This window comes from Trachurus japonicus, chromosome 18, assembly GCF_045865225.1.
Source record: "Trachurus japonicus isolate A0001 chromosome 18, Traja_1.0".
NCBI lineage: Eukaryota > Metazoa > Chordata > Actinopteri > Carangiformes > Carangidae > Trachurus > Trachurus japonicus.
Genome location: NC_140924.1, coordinates 2,350,237 through 2,375,718, shown reverse-complemented (window position 1 = coordinate 2,375,718; position 25,482 = coordinate 2,350,237). Strand labels below are relative to the sequence as shown.

Here is a 25,482-nt window from a genome sequence, read left to right as displayed (position 1 = left end):
ACATGATATTGTTGTAGTCCTGGTCCCGGTTCTCCTCCTTTAACATGATATTGTTGTAGTCCTGGTCCCGGTTCTCCTCCTTTAACATGATATTGTTGTAGTCCTGGTCCTGGTTCTCCTCCTTTAACATGATATTGTTGTAGTCCTGGTCCTGGTCCTCCTCCTTTAACATGATATTGTTGTAGTCCTGGCCCTGGTTCTCCTCCTTTAACATGATATTGTTGTAGTCCTGGTCCTGGTTCTCCTCCTTTAACGTGATATTGTTGTAGTTCTGGTCCTGATCCTCCTCCTTTAACATGATATTGTTGTAGTCCTGGTCCTGATCCTCCTCCTTTAACATGGTATTGTTGTAGTCCTGGTCCTGGTTCTCCTCCTTTAACATGGTATTGTTGTAGTCCTGGTCCTGGTTCTGCTCCATAATTCCGGTCGTGTTCTGATCCAGGTCGCTAATTTCCCGGTCCTGGTTCTCCTCCTTCATCCTGGTCCTGGTCAGACGGGATCTCCTCTTGGAGCTTTTCGGCTCTGGGAAAAGCAGCTGTGGTCCGTTAGCGAGGAGCAGACGAGTGAGTCTGGAGCTGCCGAGAGGAGAGAAACAAGAGAGAGACGACGTGATCTGACGAGGAGCAAAGTATGAAGAACTCAGAGCTGGAGAAGCTCCTCAACCGAGCCGAGCCGAGCCGAGCCGAGCCGTGGCTCTGTAGCATGGATGTATTATATTCTAGATCCGTGCTGTGTCTGTGAAGTGGAAAGCGCCATTTTTTCCTTTGTATTCCCGCGATCTCTCCGACTCTCGCGGTCACATCGCCAAGTCTCCTCCCCTTAGATACCGTTGCTATGGTGTTGGAGAAGAACAGACTGGACTGTAACTTCAGAATCATGTGACCCTGTAGAAACGTTGAGGAAGAGTGGGCAACCAGCGTGTTTTGAAAGTTCAAGGTGTCCCAAACAAGTATCCACCGGTTTCCCTCCAAATAAGGCCCCTGGTTTTCTATATTTCCTCCTCCAAGTTAAATCAGTCATATCTTATAAATAGAAGCCTAATTACAAAAACATGAACATTGATGTTCGTTTGCAGTGATAATCCCAGAAAGCAAAGATGAACACACCACCTGCTCCATTTCCTTGACATTAGTGTTTACAGATCTGTGTTTGTTTGTCAGAGCTTAAATAATATGTTCAGACCATAGACTGTATATAAAAGGTTCAGACACAAACTTCCAGAAATATTCCAATGGGAGAAGTACATCTTCCGTGAGAGCTGGACCAGAGAGAATATTATTGGGACCAATATCTAACATCATGTCCACACCACTCTGTCCATTTTGGATGATAACACTCACATCCAGCACACTGTATCAAGGATCTGTCCTTCTGAAATGGAAACAATACATGTGAAACAAAGGTTTATGCTTATTAACTTTTAGATAACCTGCAGGAAAAGTTGTGTGGCAGGGAAATTGAATAAAATATAAAGAGTTTACACATTCACACATTTCACCAGTCACACAACACTGTCTGGTTAACCTATTATACTCTGTGATTAGCATCCTAAAGGGTTTGCATGCAGCCCCCAATTTACCACCACACCCTACACTCCTGAACATTCACACCTGCTCCAGAACATTACCACCTCCAAGCACCCCTACCCCCCACTGCTTTGACTATGAATTGATTAGACAATGAGCAGGAGTTTCTTTAGAAAGCAAAGTTGGTCTCTTTGGGTGATGTTCCCATTTATTGTAACAACAAAGGTTTTTTAACAAAACAGTAGTTGATGTGGATTGAAGCAAAAACAAAGATCCCTGGCTTTCCTCCGGCTGTCGGTAAGAACTGTGTGAACCCACCACCATCCAACTCAAACTAACCACCCTTCATTTCAGGCAGCTGGGCAGCTGCTGGGTGTTCAGCAAACAAAATGAAAAGGTACTGCACCCTTGTGGTCAAAGTAAAGTACTTGCACAAAACACAAACTAAAGAATGGCTGCTACAGATTTCATGGCTGCATGTCGAGGCAATGGGTCTGTCATCATTGAGGCAAGAGATGTTCTTGGTCTTGGGAACCGGGACGATAATGGACTCTTTGAATCACCTACGTACTGAGCTTTGACAGAGGGACATGTTGAAATGTAGGTGAAAGTTTGAGCCAAGTTCTTCAGCTCCGGTGGGTGCACTGCCACCTGTGTATTTGTAAACAACTCATTCTAAGCTTTTAATCAATAATCAATTTTAAGAGTTTATAAAGAAAAAAGTCCAGATTCTCTGATTCCAGCTTCTTCAATGTGAATATTTCTGGTTTCTTTGTTCCTTTATGACAATAAACTGAGTCTCTCTTTGGTTTGTGGACAAAACAAGACATTTGAGGACGTCATCTGGTGGTTTGGGAAACACTGATATTTTTCAAAATTTTACTGACCAAACAACTAATCGATTAATCGTTTAAATAATCAACAGATTAATTGATGATGAAAATAGCTATTCTGAGAGGACAAACAACGACTTTCCAGTTAACTATTTATTAAAATGGATCATCAAAAGGGTCAGATACAAAAAAAACTCTCCTGTTCAGGAAATCGCAGTCTGCAAGCAGTTAGCTGCAATCACCATCCCAAGAGAGCCAGAATTCTCTGTCATCTGCCCAAGACAAAGACATTACATTGATTTTTAATACTTCACACTATGTGTGTGTAATTAACTCTTATTGGTGAAAACAGGTGGGGAGGTGCTGTGGTTTAGACTTTAGCCCTCCCTTCGTTGGTGCACTCAGGCTGTCACAGGTTGGTCCCATCTACCCAGCACACGAACCTCTGGACCTGAAAGACAACAGAAACCTCCCTACACTGTTGTATCTTATCTGCCCTAGGTCAGAGTGCAGAGCCGTAATTCAGCACAATGTCTCATTCAGTAGGCCTCTCATCCTCTCCCCCCTTCGGCCTTGAAGATGTTTACCTCTCTCAGTGGCTGTGTGTCCTCAACTTGCCTCTGAGTGAACAAACATGTTACTGGTATTTACTGCATTATGAACTAAGCGCAACACAAATCTATAGGGTTTGCTTACAAGTTTCAGTTGTCTTTAAACTCAATGGGTTAGTCAAAAATATAAGACACATAAGAGGTTAGTTAAAACATGAGACTAAACTTTGCTACTACCTAAAGTGAAAGCATAAACATGTACTCTCTCCATGTGTTAACCCTTCGTACCACAGGGTTAATGCTTCACTCCCTCACATTCAGTACAAGGACACAACAGGTCAAATACAATTCCAAACATCAAACATAAGACAAGTGTTTCACTCCACTTAGACTTAGGATTTCCGCTCATACTACATGTTACTGCCAAAGCAGTGCAATTTTACCTTCTTCACTTCAGCATCTGATGCAGGTCAGTTTGGTCAATAAATGCTGAACTGCAACTTATGAATTCTAAGAGGTTTCATTACTATCAACAAAAATCTAAACAATACAACACATGAGTGTTGAGGAGTGGCTGTAACAACAACTGCAACACTAATCTCATTCAGACAAGTATACGTCAAAATATGTCCTTATACAGGGTTTTTCCTGGCCAAAATTTCGGCTGAGGCGGTAGCGGGGGGAGTGGAGTCCCATATTGCTGCGTGACAATGCTTATACCAGGGGTGCTCATTACGTCGATCGCAGAACAACAAAAAAAAAGTATATTTAAAAAAACACAGTTGTCTGGACAGCAGGCATTTTTCTCACAACCGACCTCAAAAGTGAGGGCAGGTCCGCCGAAGCATCATTCCGGGTGAGTCACGCTCTCAGCCGTTGTCTTTGTTGTTACTTTGTTGCTGCTCCACAGAGCACATGGCTACTTAATTATGCACGTGCTGACCATATATGGTTGTGCTGAGGCATTCTGGGGGTGGAATATGAGGTGTGTTCATGTCCGCACCATTCTTGGGACCGGTGTGATTTATCAATGGAATATTGCGGAGAGTTGTGCGTACGCACAGTTTGATCAGTGTTTCCCACTAACATAAAAAAAAAAGAAGTGTGTTTACGTGCGGTGCGCCCGCACGCGAGAGAGGCGGCAGGTTGAGAGGCTGACTGGCGGAGATGAGAGCTGGTGAAACGCTAGCATGATTATTAAAAATTTGGGACCGGCAGTAAATTGGGAGTCGGCTTTTACGGGTACCCGAAGTCCTGTCACCAAGCTGCAAAGGACACCACCGCGTCTCCTTCTCTCTATAATCTCTCGCGCCGGTGAGGTGCGTTCACGCTCAGCACAACGTCTGAACGGAGCGGAGCCCCGATGAGCCCCGCCCCCGCGGGCACACAAGCAGCGCGTCAACGCCACCTTGCGGCCCGGCCCGGAGTTTAAATCAAACGCACCCCTTCTGTTGCAGTCGAGTTGAGAACGTCTCTGGTTGAAAACAGCGCCACTGAGCTTTCATTGATTTTCAATCAAGATTCAGGCGCACGGCCGCCTCAAAATTTATAATGCAGAAAAAACCCTGCATATCGCTGGGGGCGGCACAAAATAAGGTGGAGGCGGCCGCCACGCAATACGTTATACTGATGTTGATATTTTACCCTGCACTTCCTAAATGTTTACATCTTGTTTTAATAACATGCCCGCCAATGCAGTGGACAGTTGAGACGTAGAAGGAGAACAAATTAACTGGTTTCAACGCTAGTGTCATCACAGAACACTCAATGATGCTGCGATACAGAAGAAGCAGAATGGGTGGTTTGATGGACAATGACCTGAGTTTACGGATGATGTGGGTTCTCTGCTGGCAGTGTGATCCCGAGGTATCTGAAACTGTCCACAATCTCCACCGGTTGGTTGTCAATGTATATGGGTTCATGATGAGGAGTGGTTTTTCTACGGTTGTCAAAAATGAGTTCTTTGGTTTTGGTGCCATTGAGGAGGAGATGATTGTCCTTGCACCACTGGGAAAAATGGGCAACAGAGTGATTGATGACACTGCCATATTGGCTCTTCTCTCGGACCAGGACTCAGTCACAGCGTACAGAGTATTTGAAGTATTCGGTTATGGGGGAAGGGTTGACACAGTTGTTTGTGTAAAGTGTGTACAAGAACGGACTCAGGTGTATGGTTTCTCTCCGGTGTGGCTGCGCTGGTGGACCGTTAATTGTCCGGATTGAGTGAAAGCCTTCCCACACTGCTTGCAGCTTTATGGCCTCTCTCCGGTGTGGATGCGCCGGTGGACCGTTAAGTCTGAGGAGGTATTGAAAGCCTTCCCACACTGCTCGCAGCTGTACGGTTTCTCTCCGGTGTGGACGCGCCGGTGGGCCACTAAACTTCCAGATTGAGCGAACGCCTTCCCACATTGCTCACAGCTGTACGGCTTCTCTCCGGTGTGGATGCGCCGGTGGACCGTTAAGTCTGAGGAGGTATTGAAAGCCTTCCCACACTGCTCGCAGCTGTACGGCCTCTCTCCGGTGTGGACGCGCCGGTGGGCTGCTAAACTTCCAGATTGAGCGAACGCCTTCCCACACTGCTCACAGCTGTACGGCTTCTCTCCGGTGTGGATGCGCCGGTGGACCGTTAACTCATAGGAGATAGTGAACCCCTTCCCACACTGCTTGCAGCTATATGGCCTCTTTCCGGTGTGGATGCGCCGGTGGACCGTTAACGCTCCAGAGGTACAGAATGCCTTCCCACACTGCTCGCAGCTGTACAGCCTCTCTCCGGTGTGGATGCGCAGGTGGATTGCTAACTTTCTGGATTGAAAGAATGCCTTCCCACACTGCTCACAGCTGTACAGTTTCTCTCCGGTGTGGATCCGCTGGTGGGCCGTTAACACTCCGGAGCTAGTGAACGCCTTCCCACACTGCTCACAGCTGTACGGTCTCTCTCCGGTGTGGATGCGCCGGTGGACCGTTAACTGTCCGGATCGAGAGAACGCCTTCCCACACTGCTCACAGCTGTATGGTTTCTCTCCGGTGTGAATGCGCCGGTGTTCTGTTAAATGTCCGGGTTTAACGAACGCCTTCCCACACTGCTCACAGCTGTACGGTCTCTCTCCGGTGTGGACACGCTGGTGGACTGCTAACTTTTTGGAGGTAGCGAACGCCTTTCCACACTGCTCACAGCTGTACGGCCTCTCTCCGGTGTGGACGCGCCGGTGGGCTGCTAAACTTCCAGATTGAACGAACGCCTTCCCACACTGCTCACAGCTGTACGGTCTCTCTCCGGTGTGGATGCGCCGGTGGACCGTTAACTGTCCGGATCGAGAGAACGCCTTCCCACACTGCTCACAGCTGTATGGTTTCTCTCCGGTGTGAATGCGCCGGTGTTCTGTTAAATGTCCGGGTTTAACGAACGCCTTCCCACACTGCTCACAGCTGTACGGTCTCTCTCCGGTGTGGACGCGCTGGTGGACTGCTAACTTTTTGGAGGTAGCGAACGCCTTCCCACGCTGCTCACACCTGTACGCCATCTGTCCACATTGGCGTCGCCGGCGGTGAGCGTTCAGATGAACTGAGGTCCTGAACGTGTTCCCACACCCATTACAGCTGTGTGGTTTCTCCTTGGTGTGGTCCTGTTTCTATGGCAACAGACAGGAAGAAAGAGAGAATCAATCAATCAATCAATCATTACGGGTAAAAAAGGTGACAAGATACCGACCTCCCTTCCCCCGGGAAATTTAAAAAAAACAACAACTTTAAAGGTGAATTCACTAAGACTAAGGTCCAGATTTAGTCAGGTTTGCACAGCTTTTGCTCTTGTTAAACCTGCACAATCTGTGTTTGGTTTTGAAACATGTGAAGAGGGTCTTCAAAGACAAACAGAGGGGCAGATTGCTCAGCCTATGCAGGTTTAGCATGAGCAAAAGCTGTGCAAACCTTAGTGAATCTGTCTCTAGATGTCCATCAGATGAACCTTGCAAAAAAGTGGTTTTGGAAATCAATTGTTGAGGCATCCCAAAGGTACCAGCTCAGGCTGAGTCTCACTCAGTCATTCTGAAAACAAAGTGAGAATGGTGAGCTTACATTAGTTATAGCTTGCTGACAGCTAGCTAATTACCTGAACCTACCTACCTGAACTGGTGAAATTTGATGGAGGTTTAATGCCATGCCTTCCAACTAAATAAAATTGAATACAGACTAGGGGTGTCACAAGGACGGAGGTACGTTTTATCAGTCTGTTTTCTGGGAATAATTGACATAAGGAGAAACCAGAAACAAGCCGTTTTTTTCGTTTTTTCGTTTTGGAAAAAAAACGGAAATCAAAATTTCAGTTCGTTTTCTCGTTTTTGGTTCTTAACAAAACGAATTTACCACTCAATATTTTGTTTCCGTGGGTGGGCGGGTCCTCTGATTGGCTAGTGTGCTTCCTTGCCCTGTGCCCTTCAAAATAAAAGTTCCTCAATTTGATAATGTCGACAAAAATATTACTGTAGGCTAGTAGGCTACAGACACTAGCAGACATAGAGGACCCCATCACCCACAGTCAAGACTGACATGGCTTCAAATAACAATAATAGTAGGCTATTCATAATGAAAATGAGAACTTATGAAATTATGATGACTTCAGTGTAGCCTAGTTGATGTTTAGCCACAAGGTGGCGCAGTTATTACATTAAGAGTAGATCTGAGGGCTTTACTACGACGAAGGCTCACAGTCACAACATATCGTGTGTATTATAGCGAGGGGTGTGCCTATAGGCTATAGGCTAGTGAGTACAGAGTGTCTACTCTGTAAAGTGACAAAGACTGTACAGTAGCCTAACTTCGTTCAATATACAGTAGATAGGCTACTACTTCAAAGTGGCCATTTCACTCGCGGGGAGCGAGATTCACGTAACGCGTGAAATGTAAGTGACAAATGTAGCCACTAGGTGGAAGCATAGTAGCTACTGAATTGCAGGCCAAACGATTTTGGGACAATTCCACATTTGACCACAATGTAGATGGAGAGTGGCGCTGTTTTAGGCTACAGGTAGAGTGAATGGAGAGGGGGACTGCTAAATCGTATCAGATTGATTCAGACTGATGTTTCACAGCGGTGGGACATCTCAATTATCTGGGTGACCTTGGATAATCACTTGTGTTTTATTTGTTTTAGAGTAGAGCTAAAATATGGACATTAGTTGTTTTTTAAGGAACATTTATTTAGGCCTACTGGTAAAATTGCCGACCTGAATTATTGTCCCAGTCCGCCCCCGTGAGCCTATACCACGGCCTGACTGGATGTTGCTTAAATATAAGAATAGCCTATAATAATATCTGATACCTACGACGGAGTATTAGGGCCACATTTAAGGAAAAAAAAAGTCACAAACTTCGAGAATAAAGTCGTAATTTATGAGAATAAAGTCGTAATTTACGAGAATAAAGTCATAATATTACGAGAATAAAGTCGTAATTTATGAGAATAAAGTCATAATTTTATGAGAAAAAAGTCGAAGTAAAACGGAAGTAGGTCGAGACGAGAAAAGGTGATATATACCACAGTGAGCAGGGTAATGTTGCTGTTGGCTAAACGTTTATTAAACTGTTCTGTTCACTGAGCAAACCTAGGTTTTAGTTAACCTTAACGTTCGTTACATGTTGTTTAAGAAGTCGTACAGAAAATGTATTGATCTGTTGTGATCAAAGCAAGTGTTAGGGTGTATGGAACAATTAATGGTCGCCGAGAGACTAAGCGAGGGAAGTGTTTATTGCCGGACGCGCTTCAACAATAAAAACTAAGCTCCAGAGGTTATGTCGATTCACAAAGTTTATTAAGCTAAAAACATAGCAGTGAAACAACCTCACATAAGCTTAAAAACATCCAAAACAGTGTAAATTAGCGGTCAGCAAAAGGACCTTCCCCCCTCACCCTCTCAGTTCATTTATTCACAGGTGAAGAACAGCTGATTTTACTATGCTTGGTGACGTACCATCCCACCTGACTCCTCCCCGGATGTGACACACCCACACACACACAAAACACTACATTGCATCTAGTACAGCAAGGTTATTATTGTTTACAGAACCTATGTGTTGATCATTTGTGATCATGTTGTCATGGATTACAAAAGTAAGCCAAAGACACTGGATTTCTTGAGGTCACTTGCAGATGTTTGTATGAAGAGATTTTATTCTGGCGTTGGGGCCTCTGCAGGTGTATTGCCGGCGTCGGAGACGCCGTGCTCGCCGGAGCTCGACTCCCTCTGGATCCATCATCTTAATTATCAGTCGGATTGTTTCGAGACACCACGAAACCCCTCTGAATGGCCCGCTGATGCATCCACCGATAACCCTGCAGTCGACCAGTTCCAGCCATTTCCCCCTCCACAAAAGCAGCGACTTCCTCCAAGTCCGTCTGGTTATTTCTCCGGAAAAGATGAATTTCTTGCATATAAAGTCCTAATGATGATATGATGCTGATGTGCCAAAAGATTAAGTATCTCCTTGTTTGTGAAACCTATCCTAAATATATTGTAATATATTGTTGTTGTTGTTTGCTTTTAGGGTGCCCATTGTCATCTGGCCGGGGACTACAGCAGGATATTAGCCATGCTGGCTAAAGCTGCCCTTTTTACTGTATTTAATGCAGTTGATTAATTGGGACTGTCCACGTACAATAAAACAATAAACTAAACTAAACTAAACTAAAGTACAACTCCACAAAATCCTCCACGGCCCCCATTTTACCAACTGCCTTCCTCTTAAACAACAGGTTTATTATGACTTTTTTCTCATAAATTTATGACTTTTTTTCTCATAAATTACAACTTTATTCTCGTAATATTATGACTTTATTCTCGTAAATTACGACTTTATTCTCATAAATTACGACTTTATTCTCGAAGTTTGTAACTTTTTTTTCCTTAAATGTGGCCCTAATACTCCCTCGTAGATACCGTAAAGACATCTGAGGTTGTGATTTTCCTCGCTTGCTGCAGCCACGGCTAAGCGGAGGCAGAAACAATTAGGGTACGCACAGCCTACAGAAGTTTCAACTTCCATACAAGCATTTAAGAAATGATTCTTATCAGTTCCATAATTCAGAGAGGATTTTTACTCAACGAAAAAATGTATAAAGATCAGTTTTTAGGTTGAAGACACGACAGCAGCACGTAGGCTATGTCCAGACGCTGATGTGCGTCAGCTGGAGCAGCGGGTCAGTGATCAATAAGACACATGAGAGCTTATGACTGATGAATAGCTCCCCTGGTAGAGCAGCTCCCTCAGTAAGCCGAGTCATTTGCTAGTATGGGTTCCAGTCTCAGTTTAGGTTGTACTTTTCGTTAATGTGTTTTCTTTTCTCATCATCATTATGATCACATATGGCTCCACGTTTGAGCAAATGAGCAAATTAATTAAATTAAATTAATTCTCCGCCGGGCCTAGGCACCAACTTCCCTGCTTGTGTACATATTTGTCTCCAACGGCTTATGACACGCGCCGTCCCTGCAGAGTGGCAGCTGATTTGAGAACCTAATGTGGGTTTACTATTGCGCATTTTCTTTTGCTAATTTCATAAGTTCTCGTTTTCATTATGAATAGCCTACTATTAGGCTATTGTTATTTTAAGCCGTGTCAGTCTTGACTGTGGGTGATGGGGTCCTCTATGTCTGCTAGTGTCTGTAGCCTACTAGCCTACAGTAATATTTTTGTCGACATTATCAAATTGAGGAACTTTTATTTTGAAGGGCACAGGGCAAGGAAGCACACTAGCCAATCAGTGGACCCGCCCACCCACGGAAACAAAATATTGAGTGATAAATTCGTTTTGTACCAAAAACGAACCAAAAACGAGAAAACGAACTGAAATTTTGATTTCAGTTTTTTTTCCAAAACGAAAAAACGGCTTGTATCTGGTTTCTCCTTATGTCAATTATTCCCAGAAAACAGACTGATAAAACGTATCTTGGTCCACAAGCAGCGTGTCAACGTCGTCTTGCGGCCCAGAGCTGAAATCAAACGCACCCCTTCTGCTGCAGTCCCCCCACGAAAGAAAGAGATCATAAATCTCCCATGTAACCGGGTACACATGAGTTAGAAGCCCCGTTTACACGTGTAGAAAAATTGTAAACGTTGACACCCCTAATACAGACTGATTGGTAAAACATTTATTTATTGACAAATGTGTTTTCTGTACGTAGGCTATGCTCTGAGGCAGCGCTGCTCTTTCTGTCCAATAACACACATGAAGCCTAAAAATGCCATAGGCTACATAAAACATCGCGGAGGTGACGTCTTTCCACTTAGGGCTTCCTTCACCTCTGAAACGGGGCAGAGCTCCGTGGGAGACATCTGCCTGACACAGCAACGTAGGGAACCGTGCATGTCCGAAAACGGTGTCGCCGCCGCACCGAATGCACGTGGCCAGATACGCGCCGCTTTAATGAGCGTGCATGTCGCGCGTCTACATGGGAGGTAGGCCGTTATCAGTATAATCAGAGACAACCATGAATGAGTTCGCCTCAGTTTCACTGATTGTCACTGTCAGTCTGTTAGAAAAACATTTTACTGACGCCAGCTGAGACACTTTTGGGGAAAAGGGTTCCATCTTCTATAGGAAGACTCTGTGTCCAGACTGGGGAACATAGAACCCTTTTTCTAAAAAAAAGGTCCTATGTTCCCCGCTTTTCCCCAAAAGGGTTCTATGTTCCCCACTTTTCCCCAAAAGGACCCGGGAAATATGCAATTTTTGGTCCCATACCTGGAAGTTGAGTTGTGACTTTGAGTGAGAAGTGGAATTGTCCCATTGGTTGGGTTTAGGCAATAAAGAAAGGAGTTGGTTAAGTTTAGTAAAAAGACCAGGTAAAGGCTAGACAGGCCAGATAGATAGAGAGTCCAGATAAGTAGAGAGAGAGTCAATCGACCAGCAACAGCGGGGAACATAGGACCTTTCTTCAGAAAAAGGGTCCTATGTTCCCCAGTATGTATTGCGACCAGGGAACATAAGACCCTTTTTGGTAAAAACGGGGAACATAGGACCCATTTTCAAAAAGAGGGTCTATAGAGGAACATAGGACCCGGGGAACATAGATACGCTCCCCTACAGGGAGACTGCTCGCGTTGGGTGACCGGGCACATGGTGCTGTGTCTGGGGAAGAGGAGCAGGAAGACCGGGGCCAGTCGCTCCGCGGTGCAGAGAAACCCTGGTCAGGCGCTGAATTCATGGGTTCATGTGTCTGTGGCTGAGCAGCTCAGAGCGGTTACAACTACTTGTAGTTTCTAAGCGGAAGGGGGTGGGGACGAGGCGGGTCGAGGAGGAGCAGGGAAGACGAGGGGATTGGATGGAGGATCCAATCCCCTCGTCAAAACAAAAATTACTATGCCTAGATTTCTCAAATCCGGATTAGATTATTTTGCAGAGGCTAAATATTCATTACACCGTTTTCTCATCATATAGACCACATTAGACCTGGCCCAGGTCAAAAACCACGGTACCTAGACTTCTCAAATCTGGCCTAGATCATAATGAATGTTCAGCCTCTTTAGGATAATCTAATCCAGATTTGAGAAGTAGTGGTTTTTGATCTGGACCTGGTCTAATGAGGACTGTACATGATAGTAGTAGTAGCATAGTAGTTTTTTTTTTGACGAGGGGATTGGATGGAGGATCCAATCCCCTCGTCAAAAAAAAAACTACTATGCCTAGATTTGTCAAATCTGGATTAGATTATTTTGCAGAGGCTAAACATTCATTACACCGTTTTCTCATCATATAGACCACATTAGACCTGGCCCAGGTCAAAAACCACGGTACCTAGACTTCTCAAATCTGGCCTAGATTATAATGAATGTTCAGCCTCTTTAGGATAATCTAATCCAGATTTGAGAAGTAGTGGTTCAGCAGGTGCTGAATTCCTGGGTACATGTGTCTGTGGCTGAGCAGCTCAGAGCGGTTACAACTACTTGTAGTTTCTAAGCGGAAGGGGGTGGGGACGAGGCGGGTCGAGGAGGGGATTGATTGGAGGGTACGAGCCAATGGGAGCCAGACAGGATGCGTGGTGCCCATTGGTCAATTTCTATGCAGATCCAGGTCAAAAACCACTGTACTCAGACTTCTCAAATCTGGACTAGATTCATCTACAGGCCCTGAAGATTCATTCAGGAAGTGTTTCTGATCTGTGAAACCTTTATTCTATTTGTGAAAATGCAATAGAGGCACATTTCACTGTTTTCTCTGCATTTAGACCAAATTAGACCAGGTCCAGATCAAAAACTACTATGCCTAGATTTATCAAATCTGGATTAGATTATTTTGCAGAGGCTAAATATTCATTACACCGTTTTCTCATCATATAGACCACATTAGACCTGGCCCAGGTCAAAAACCACGGTACCTAGATGCTGTTTTCTCAGCATATAGATCAAATTAGACCAGATCCAGATCAAAAACCACTACTTCTCAAATCTGGCCTAGATTATAATGAATGTTTAGCCTCTTTAGGAGAATCTAATCCAGATTTGAGAAGTAGTGGTTTTTGATCTGGACCTGGTCTAATTTGGTCTATATGCTGAGAAAACAGTGAAATGTGCCTTTATTGCATTTTCACAAATAGAATAAAGGTTTCACAGATCAGAAACTGTGTCTGAATGAACCTTCAAGGCCTGTAGATTAATCTAGTCCAGATTTGAGAAGTCTGAGTACAGTGGTTTTTGATCTGGACCTGGTCTAATGAGGTCTGTAGGTATCAAACAAAAACAGTGAAATTTCCCCTTTAGCATTTTCACAAATGAAATAAACGTTTAACAAATACAATAGCGGGTGTCAAGTAAAGTTAATGTCTTACCTAAAATGTTTTTACATCAAGAAGTGTCACAAAAAACAGACCATCAGTGTACAAACAGAAACAGTCGCTCTGCACGATACGTTAATTTCCTCTTAACTTTCCCCTTAAGTGCCAAATCGGAGGCTAACCACAAAATATACAGAAACACAGACCTGTGGATTGTTGTAGTCCTGGTCCTGGTTCTCCTCCTTTAACATGATATTGTTGTAGTCCTGGTCCTGGTTCTCCTCCTTTAACATGGTATTGTTGTAGTCCTGGTCCTGGTTCTCCTCCTTTAACATGGTATTGTTGTAGTCCTGGTCCTGGTTCTCCTCCTTTAACATGATATTGGTGTAGTCCTGGTCCTGGTTCTTCTCCTTTATCATGATATTGTTGTAGTCCTGGTCCTGGTTCTCCACCTTTAACATGATATTGTTGTAGTCCTGGTCCTGGTTCTTCTCCTTTATCATGTTGTAGTCCTGGTCCTGGTTCTCCTCCTTTAACATGATATTGTTGTAGTCCTGGTCCTGGTCCTCCTCCTTTAACATGATATTGTTGTAGTCCTGGTCCTGGTTCTCCTCCTTTAATATGGTATTGTTGTAGTCCTGGTCCTGGTTCTCCTGCTTTAACATGGTATTGTTGTAGTCCTGGTCCTGGTTCTCCTCCTTTATCATGTTGTAGTCCTGGTCCTGATCCTCCTCCTTTAACATGGTATTGTTGTAGTCCTGGTCCTGGTTCTCCTCCTTTATCATGTTGTAGTCCTGGTCCTGATCCTCCTCCTTTAACGTGATATTGTTGTAGTCCTGGTCCTGGTTCTCCTCCTTTAACATGATATTGTTGTAGTCCTGGTCCTGGTTTTCCTCCTTTAACATGTTGTAGTCCTGGTCCTGATCCTCCTCCTTTAACATGGTATTGTTGTAGTCCTGGTCCTGGTTCTCCTCCTTTAACATGATATTGTTGTAGTCCTGGTCCTGGTTCTGCTCCTTTAACATGGTATTGTTGTAGTCCTGGTCCTGGTTCTCCTCCTTTAACATGGTATTGTTGAAGTCCTGGTCCTGGTTCTGCTCCATAATTCCGGTCGTGTTCTGATCCAGGTCGCTAATTTCCCGGTCCTGGTTCTCCTCCTTCATCCTGGTCCTGGTCAGACGGGATCTCCTCTTGGAGCTTTTCGGCTCTGGGAAAAGCAGCTGTGGTCCGTTAGCGAGGAGCAGACGAGTGAGTCTGGAGCTGCCGAGAGGAGAGAAACAAGAGAGAGACGACGTGATCTGATGAGGAGCAAAGTATGAAGAACTCAGAGCTGGAGAAGCTCCTCAACCGAGCCGAGCCGAGCCGAGCCGAGCCGTGGCTCTGTAGCATGGATGTATTATATTCTAGATCCGTGCTGTGACTGTGAAGTGGAAAGCGCCATTTTTTCCTTTGTATTCCCGCGATCTCTCCGACTCTCGCGGTCACATCGCCAAGTCTCCTCCCCTTAGATACCGTTGCTAAGGTGTTGGAGAAGAACAGCCAGGGGCCTCATTTATCAAAGAGCGTGTAAAAGTCCTCTTAAATTTTCAGTACGACGGAAAGGCAAAATGTGCGTACGACCAAAAAATATACACTCTTTTCAGATCTATCAAACTCCGCGTACACACGGCTGCACGGTATTTCCCTTGATAGATCACACCGGACCTGAGAAAAGCGTGGATGAGAACACGCCTCATACCCAGCCCCCTAAACGGCCCCACACAACCATATGTGGTCAATGCAAATCAGTTACGTGCATATTAAGTAGCCATGTGCACTCTGGAAACGTGTGGAATGACGTCAGTGGAAGACGGTGAAGACAACAGACGGACGGAGAGCGGAGAAAGAAGCGGAATTTCTCTGAAAGCGAGATACACGGTAACACGGCAATATCAGTCAGAAACATCATCTTGCATTGAAAGGCTACAATAAAAACAAAAAACTCACAAATCTAAATGAAACAGAACAGAAAGAAGAAGAATCATATTTATTCTGCCCCTTATTTTAGATTAGGCTATGTCATAATAATTTAAAGCAGGGTTTCCACTGCCAGTCAGTACTACTTTGCACCCCTTTCCACTAACCCCCAACTTCCGTTCACTGGAAGACTTTGATTTTCATTTGTGCATAGCTATATATTTAAAAAAAACAAAAAAACATTGAAGTCCACCAGTCTGTGACTTTTCCTAAAATGATGTTGGGCAGCACCCAGTTTTGTTAAATACAATAAATATTATTCACACAAAAAATATCGATCATGTTTTCTCATTTGCTTTGATTTGCGCCGACATTATTGGGCTTGCTGCTTGCTTGTGTGTGTCCAGTCTGGCTACGTAACACACGCACATCGCAGAAATTATTTTCCAGACTGGACAGACGGGTTGTGGAAGAGGTGTAGCCTACATGCAAGGGAAAAATATCAATATGATATCAAAAGAAAACGAAATTCGTTTTATAAAGCCAGTATTTAGGAGCAAACTAGTGTAAATGCACAGGGGAAAAATCTGAGTCGCTGTGCTTTTCATGTAAAGTGCCGACGTCAACACGTGTGCGGGGGGGGGTCATGATCACCACCACTTGCTACTTCAAACAGTGTCCGCGCTCCTCTCTCCCTCGCATACTGCAGTTCTCTGACTCTGCAGCGGCGTCGCCAATTCCTCTTGTTCTTCAAAAAGCGTGTAAATGCCGGTACGCCATGGTCAGACTGGTCGTAAATTTCGGCACTTTCTCCCGACAGGTTTTGGTTTGATAGATCCCAAATTAGGCGGAGAAAAGTGCGTACGCACAAAACGGGGGAAAGAGCGTGTAAAAAAACGTGTATCCACAATGATAAATGAGGCCCCAGGGCTGTAACTTCAGAACCATGTGACCCTGTAGAAATGTTGAGGAAGAGTGGGCAACCAGCGTGTTTTGAAGGTTCAAGGTGTCCCAAACAAGTATCCACCGATTTCCCTCCAAATAAGGCCCCTGGTTTTCTATATTTCCTCCTCCAAGTTAACTCAGTCATATTTTAAACATAGTCATTTATTACAAAACATGTAGCCTATGTCAGTTTGCAGTGATAATCCCAGAAAGCAAAGATGACCACACCACCTGCTCCATTTCCTTTACATTAGTGTTTACAGATCTGTGTTTGTTGTCAGAGCTTAAATAATATGTTCAGACCATAGACTGTATATAAAAGGTTCAGACACAAACTTCCAGAAATATTCCAATGGTGTATGGAGGGAAAGTACATCTTCCGTGAGAGCTGGACCAGAGAGAATATTATTGGGACCAATATCTAACATCATGTCCACACCACTCTATCCATTTTGGATGATAACACTCACATCCAGCACACTGTATCAAGGATCTGTCCTTCTGTAATGGAAACAATACATGTGAAACAAAGGTTTATGCTTATTAACTTTTAGATAACCTGCAGGAAAAGTTGTGTGGCAGGGAAATTGAATAAAATATAAAGAGTTTACACATTCACACATTTCACCAGTCACACAACACTGTCTGGTTAACCTATTATACTCTGTGATTAGCATCCTAAAGGGTTTGCATGCAGCCCCCAATTTACCACCACACCCTACACTCCTGAACATTCACACCTGCTCCAGAACATTACCACCTCCAAGCACCCCCACCCCCCACTGCTTTGACTATGAATTGATTAGACAATGAGCAGGAGTTTCTTTAGAAAGCAAAGTTGGTCTCTTTGGGTGATGTTCCCATTTATTGTAACAACAAAGGTTTTTTAACAAAACAGTAGTTGATGTGGATTGAAGCAAAAACAAAGATCCCTGGCTTTCCTCCGGCTGTCAGTAAGAACTGTGTGAACCCACCACCATCCAACTCAAACTAACCACCCCTCATTTCAGGCAGCTGGGCAGCTGCTGGGTGTTCAGCAAACAAAATGAAAAGGTACTGAACCCTTGTGGTCAAAGTAAAGTACTTGCACAAAACACAAACTAAAGAATCGCTGCTACAGATTTCATGGCTGCAGATGTCGAGGCAATGGGTCTGTCATCATTGAGGCAAGAGATGTTCTTGGTCTTGGGAACCGGGACGATAATGGACTCTTTGAATCACCTACGTACTGAGCTTTGACAGAGGGAGATGTTGAAATGTAGGTGAAAGTTTGAGCCAAGTTCTTCAACTCCGGTGGGTGCACCACCACCTGTGTATTTGTAAACAACTCATTCTAAGCTTTTAATCAATAATCAATTTTAAGAGTTGATAAAGAAAAAAAGTCCAGATTCTCTGATTCCAGCTTCTTCAATGTGAATATTTCTGGTTTCTTTGTTCCTTTATGACAATAAACTGAGTCTCTCTTTGGTTTGTGGACAAAACAAGACACTTGAGCACGTCATCTGGTGGTTTGGGAAACACTGATATTTTTCAACATTTTATTGACCAAACAACTAATCGATTGATCATTTAAATAATCAACAGATAAATTGATGATGAAAATAACTATTCTGAGAGGACAAACAACGACTTTCCAGTTAACTATTTATTAAATTGGATCATCAAAAGGGTCAGATACAAAAAAACTCTCCTGTTCAGGAAATTGCAGTCTGCAAGCAGTTAGCTGCAATCACCATCCCAAGAGAGCCAGAATTCTCTGTCATCTGCCCAAGACAAAGACATTACATTGATATTTAATACTTCACACTGTGTGTGTGTAATTCATTCTTATTGATCAAAACAGGTGGGGAGGTGCTGTGGTTTAGACTTTAGCCCTCCCTTCGTTGGTGCACTCAGGCTGTCACAGGTTGGTCCCATCTTCCCAGCACACAAACCTCTGGACCTGAAAGACAACAGAAACCTCCCTACACTGTTGTATCTTATCTGCCCTAGGTCAGAGAGTGCAGAGCCGTAATTCAGCACAATGTCTCATTCAGTAGGCCTCTCATCCTCTCCCCCCTTCGGCCTTGAAGATGTTTACCTCTCTCAGTGGCTGTGTGTCCTCAACTTGCCTCTGAGTGAACAAACATGTTACTGGTATTTACTGCATTATGAACTAAGCGCAACACAAATCTATAGGGTTTGCTTACAAGTTTCAGTTGTCTTTAAACTCAATGGGTTAGTCAAAAATATAAGACACATAAGAGGTTAGTTAAAACATGAGACTAAACTTTGCTACTACCTAAAGTGAAAGCATAAACATGTACTCTCTCCATGTGTTATCCCTTCGTACCACAGGGTTAATGCTTCACTCCCTCACATTCAGTACAAGGACACAACAGGTCAAATACAGTTCCAAACATCATACATAAGACAAGTGTTTCACTCCACTTAGACTTAGGATTTCTGCTCATACTACATGTTACTGCCAAAGCAGTGCAATTTTACCTTCTTCACTTCAGCATCCGATGCGGGTCAGTTTGGTCAATAAATGCTGAACTGCAACTTATGAATTCTAAGAGGTTTCATTACTATCAACAAAAATCAAAACAATACAACACATGAGTGTTGAGGAGTGGCTGTACAACACTGCAACACTAATCTCATTCAGACAAGTATAAGTCAAAATATGTCCTTATACTGATGTTGATATTTTACCCTGCACTTCCTAAATGTTTACATCTTGTTTTAATAACATGCCAGCCAATGCAGTGGACAGTTGAGACGTAGAAGGAGAACAAATTAACTGGTTTCAACGCTAGTGTCATCAAAGAACACTCAATGATGCTGCGGTACAGAAGAAGCAGAAGGGGTGGTTTGATGGACAATGACCTGAGTTTACGGATGATGTGGGTTCTCTGCTGGCAGTGTGATCCCGAGGTATCTGAAACTGTCCACAATCTCCACCGGTTGGTTGTCAATGTATATGGGTTCATGATGAGGAGTGGTTTTTCTACGGTTGTCAAAAACAAGTTCTTTGGTATTGGTGCCATTGAGGAGGAGATGATTGTCTCACTCTCTGACGTGAATGCGCCGGTGGACCGTTAACTGTCCGGGTTGAGCGAATGCCTTCCCACACTGCTCGCAGTTGTACGGCCTCCCTCCGGTGTGGATGCGCCGGTGGACTGTTAAACAATAGGAAGTAGTGAACGCCTTCCCGCACTGCTCGCAGCTGTACGGCCGCTCTCTGACGTGAATGCACCGGTGGACTGCTAACCTACTGGAGGTAGCGAACGCCTTCCCACACTGCTAGCAGCTGTACGGCCACTCTCTGACGTGAATGCACCGGTGGACCGTTAACTGTCCGGATCGAGAGAACGCCTTCCCACACTGCTCACAGCTGTACGGCTTCTCTCCGGTGTGGATGCGCCGGTGGACCGTTAACTCTCCGGAGGTAGTGAACGCCTTTCCACACTGCTCACACACATACGGTTTCTCTCCGGTGTGGCTGCGCCGGTGGACCGTTAACTGTCCGGATCGAGTGAAAGCCTTCCCACACTGCTTGCAGCTGTACGGCTTCTCTCCGGTGTGGGTGCGCTGATGCGCCTTTAACTCTCCGGATTGAGTGTAAGCCTTCCCACACTGCTTGCAGCTGTGTGGCCTCTCTCCGGTGTGGATGCGCCGGTGGACCGTTAACTCTCCGGAGGTAGTGAACGCCTTCCCACACTGCTCACAGCTGTGCGGTTTCCCTCCGACGTGAATGCGCCGGTGAACCGCTAACCCACTGGAGGTAGTGAACGCCTTCCCACACTGCTCACAGCTGTACGGTTTCTCTCCGGTGTGGATGCGCTGGTGGACCGTTAAGTCTCCGGAGCTAGAGAACGCCTTCCCACACTGCTCACAGCTGTACGGCCTCTCTCCAGTGTGGCTGCGCCAGTGGAGTGCTAACTTACTGGAGGTAGCGAACACCTTTCCACACTGCTCACACACATGCGGTTTCTCTCCGGTGTGGATGCGCTGGTGGATCGTTAACACTCCGGAGCTAGTGAACGCCTTCCCACACTGCTCACAGCTGTACGGTCTCTCTCCGGTGTGGATGCGCCGGTGGACCGTTAACTGTCCGGATCGAAAGAACGCCTTCCCACACTGCTCACAGCTGTACGGTTTCTCTCCGGTGTGAATGCGCCGGTGTTCTGTTAAATGTCCGGGTTTAACGAACGCCTTCCCACACTGCTCACAGCTGTACGGCCTCTCTCCAGTGTGGACGCACCGGTGGACTGCTAACTTTTTGGAGGTAGCGAACGCCTTCCCACACTGCTCACAGCTGTATGCCATCTGTCCACATTGGCGTCGCCAGCGGTGAGCGTTCAGATGAACTGAGTTCCTGAACGTGTTCCCACACCCATTACAGCTGTGTGGTTTCTCCTTGGTGTGGTCCTGTTTCTATGGCAACAGACAGGAAGAAAGAGAGAATCAATCAATCAATCAATCATCAGGGGTAAAAAAGGTGACAAGATACCGACCTCCTTTCCCCCGGGAAATTTTAAAAAACAACAACTTTAAAGGTGAATTCACTAAGACTAAGGTCCAGATTTGGTCAGGTTTGCACAGCTTTTGCTCTTGTTAAACCTGCACAATCTGTGTTTGGTTTTGAAACATGTGAAGAGGGTCTTCAAAGACAAACAGAGGGGCAGATTGCTCAGCCTATGCAGGTTTAGCATGAGCAAAAGCTGTGCAAACCTTAGTGAATCTGTCTCTAGATGTCCATCAGATGAACCTTGCAAAAAAGTGGTTTTGGACATCAATTGTTGAGGCATCCCAAAGGTACCAGCTCAGGCTGAGTCTCACTCAGTCATTCTGAAAACAAAGTGAGAATGGTGAGCTTACATTAGTTATAGCTTGCTGACAGCTAGCTAATTACCTGAACCTACCTACCTGAACTGGTGAAATTTGATGGAGGTTTAATGCCATGCCTTCCAACTAAATAAAATTGAATACAGACTAGGGGTGTCACAAGGACGGAGGTACGTTTTATCAGTCTGTTTTCTGGGAATAATTGACATAAGGAGAAACCAGAAACAAGCTGTTTTTTTCGTTTTTTCGTTTGGGAAAAAAACGGAAATCAAAATTTCAGTTCGTTTTCTCGTTTTTGGTTCTTAACAAAACTAATTTACCACTCAATATTTTGTTTCCCTGGGTGGGCGGGTCCTCTGATTGGCTAGTGTGCTTCCTTGCCCTGTGCCCTTCAAAATAAAAGTTCCTCAATTTGATAATGTCGACAAAAATATTACTGTAGGCTAGTAGGCTACAGACACTAGCAGACATAGAGGACCCCATCACCCACAGTCAAGACTGACACGGCTTCAAATAACAATAATAGTAGGCTATTCATAATGAAAATGAGAACTTATGAAATTATGATGACTTCAGTGTAGCCTAGTTGATGTTTAGCCACAAGGTGGCGCAGTTATTACATTAAGAGTAGATCTGAGGGCTTTACTACGACGAAGGCTCACAGTCACAACATATCGTGTGTATTATAGCGAGGGGTGTGCCTATAGGCTATAGGCTAGTGAGTACAGAGTGTCTACTCTGTACAGTGACAAAGACTGTACAGTAGCCTAACTTCGTTCAATATACAGTAGATAGGCTACTACTTCAAAGTGGCCATTTCACTCGCGGGGAGCGAGATTCACGTAACGCGTGAAATGTAAGTGACAAATGTAGCCACTAGGTGGAAGCATAGTAGCTACTGAATTGCAGGCCAAACGATTTTGGGACAATTCCACATTTGACCACAATGTAGCTGCAATGGAGAGTGGCGCTGTTTTAGGCTACAGGTAGAGTGAATGGAGAGGGGGACTGCTAAACCGTATCAGATTGATTCAGACTGATGTTTCACAGCGGTGGGACATCTCAATTATCTGGGTGACCTTGGATAATCACTTGTGTTTTATTTGTTTTAGAGTAGAGCTAAAATATGGACATTAGTTGTTTTTTAAGGAACATTTATTTAGGCCTACTGGTAAAATTGCCGACCTGAATTATTGTCCCAGTCCGCCCCCGTGAGCCTATACCACGGCCTGACTGGATGTTGCTTAAATATAAGAATAGCCTATAATAATATCTGATACCTACGACGGAGTATTAGGGCCACATTTAAGAAAAAAAAAAGTCACAAACTTCGAGAATAAAGTCATAATTTATGAGAATAAAGTCGTAATTTATGAGAATAAAGTCGTAATTTACGAGAATAAAGTCGTAATTTACGAGAATAAAGTCGTAATTTATGAGAATAAAGTCATAATTTTATGAGAAAAAAGTCGAAGTAAAACGGAAGTAGGTCGAGACGAGAAAAGGTGATATATACCACAGTGAGCAGGGTAATGTTGCTGTCGGCTAAACGTTTATTAAACTGTTCTGTTCACTGAGCAAACCTAGGTTTTAGTTAACCTTAACGTTCGTTACATGTTGTTTAAGAAGTCGTACAGAAAATGTATTGATCTGTTGTGATCAAAGCAAGTGTTAGGGTGTATGGAACAATTAATGGTCGCCGAGAGACTAAGCGAGGGAAGTGTTTATTGCCGGATGCGCTTCAACAATAAAAACTAAGCTCCAGAGGTTATGTCGATTCACAAAGTTTATTAAGCTAAAAACATAGCAGTGAAACAACCTCACATAAGCCTAAAAACATCCAAAACAGTGTAAATTAGCGGTCAGCAAAAGGACCTTCCCCCCTCACCCTCTCAGTTCATTTATTCACAGGTGAAGAACAGCTGATTTTACTATGCTTGGTGACGTACCATCCCACCTGACTCCTCCCCGGATGTGACACACCCACACACACACAAAACACTACATTGCATCTAGTACAGCAAGGTTATTATTGTTTACAGAACCTATGTGTTGATCATTTGTGATCATGTTGTCATGGATTACAAAAGTAAGCCAAAGACACTGGATTTCTTGAGGTCACTTGCAGATGTTTGTATGAAGAGATTTTATTCTGGCGTTGGGGCCTCTGCAGGTGTATTGCCGGCGTCGGAGACGCCGTGCTCGCCGGAGCTCGACTCCCTCTGGATCCATAATCTTAATTAACTGTCGGATTGTTTCGAGACACCACGAAACCCCTCTGAATGGCCCGCTGATGCATCCACCGATAACCCGCTCTCTGACGTGAATGCACCGGTGGACTGCTAACCTACTGGAGGTAGCGAACGCCTTCCCACACTGCTAGCAGCTGTACGGCCACTCTCTGACGTGAATGCACCGGTGGACCGTTAACTGTCCGGATCGAGAGAACGCCTTCCCACACTGCTCACAGCTGTACGGCTTCTCTCCGGTGTGGATGCGCCGGTGGACCGTTAAATCTCCGGAGGTAGTGAACGCCTTTCCACACTGCTCACACACATACGGTTTCTCTCCGGTGTGGCTGCGCCGGTGGACCGTTAACTGTCCGGATCGAGTGAAAGCCTTCCCACACTGCTTGCAGCTGTACGGCTTCTCTCCGGTGTGGGTGCGCTGATGCGCCTTTAACTCTCCGGATTGAGTGTAAGCCTTCCCACACTGCTTGCAGCTGTACGGCCTCTCTCCGGTGTGGATGCGCCGGTGGACCGTTAACTCTCCGGAGGTAGTGAACGCCTTCCCACACTGCTCACAGCTGTGCGGTTTCCCTCCGACGTGAATGCGCCGGTGAACCGCTAACCCACTGGAGGTAGTGAACGCCTTCCCACACTGCTCACAGCTGCCCAGCGGCCCAGCTGCCGACTGCCACTCGGGGTTTTTATGCCAGGACCCAGGCCCGCTCTCAGACGCCGCACCAATCACCCGCCAGCTCAGAAGCGCCGCACCAATCCCCAGCCAGCTCAGAAGCACCAATCGGGACCAGAGGGGGAGGAGTCTGGCCACCCGACTAAGGAGCTGCAAAGACATAAACACACACGCAGGCACTACACACATACCCAATACACACCAATACACACCAAGCCAGCGACGGCAGAAATACATATGCACCCTTATAATCACCCAGGCCAAACGACGGCAGTCGTAACACCGGAAAAGATGAATTTCTTGCATATAAAGTCCTAATGATGATATGATGCTGATGTGCCAAAAGATTAAGTATCTCCTTGTTTGTGAAACCTATCCTAAATATATTGTAATATATTGTTGTTGTTGTTTGCTTTTAGGGTGCCCATTGTCATCTGGCCGGGGACTACAGCAGGATATTAGCCATGCTGGCTAAAGCTGCCCTTTTTACTGTATTTAATGCAGTTGATTAATTGGGACTGTCCACGTACAATAAAACAATAAACTAAACTAAAGTACAACTCCACAAAATCCTCCACGGCCCCCATTTTACCAACTGCCTTCCTCTTAAACAACAGGTTTATTATGACTTTTTTCTCATAAATTTATGACTTTTTTTCTCATAAATTACGACTTTATTCTCGTAATATTATGACTTTATTCTCGTAAATTACGACTTTATTCTCATAAATTACGACTTTATTCTCGAAGTTTGTAACTTTTTTTTTCTTAAATGTGGCCCTAATACTCCCTCGTAGATACCGTAAAGACATCTGAGGTTGTGATTTTCCTCGCTTGCTGCAGCCACGGCTAAGCGGAGGCAGAAACAATTAGGGTACGCACAGCCTACAGAAGTTTCAACTTCCATACAAGCATTTAAGAAATGATTCTTATCAGTTCCATAATTCAGAGAGGATTTTTACTCAACGAAAAAATGTATAAAGATCAGTTTTTAGGTTGAAGACACGACAGCAGCACGTAGGCTATGTCCAGACGCTGATGTGTGTCAGCTGGAGCAGCGGGTCAGTGATCAATAAGACACATGAGAGCTTATGACTGATGTATAGCTCCCCCGGTAGAGCAGCTCCCTCAGTAAGCCGAGTCATTTGCTAGTATG

The 25,482-nt window shown here is 44.7% G+C and overlaps 1 protein-coding gene across 1 annotated transcript in view; it reads right to left on the bottom strand.

Moving 5' to 3' along the window:
- Positions 1 to 25,482, bottom strand: part of LOC146968286 (uncharacterized) — a 189,514-nt gene that overhangs the window by 25,557 nt on the left and 138,475 nt on the right. Inside the window, 3 exon segments of the mRNA XM_085760485.1 lie at positions 5,170 to 6,401; positions 19,686 to 20,999; positions 23,733 to 24,316. Of these exon segments, the coding sequence (XP_085616611.1) occupies positions 5,170 to 6,401; positions 19,686 to 20,999; positions 23,733 to 24,316 (3,130 nt within the window).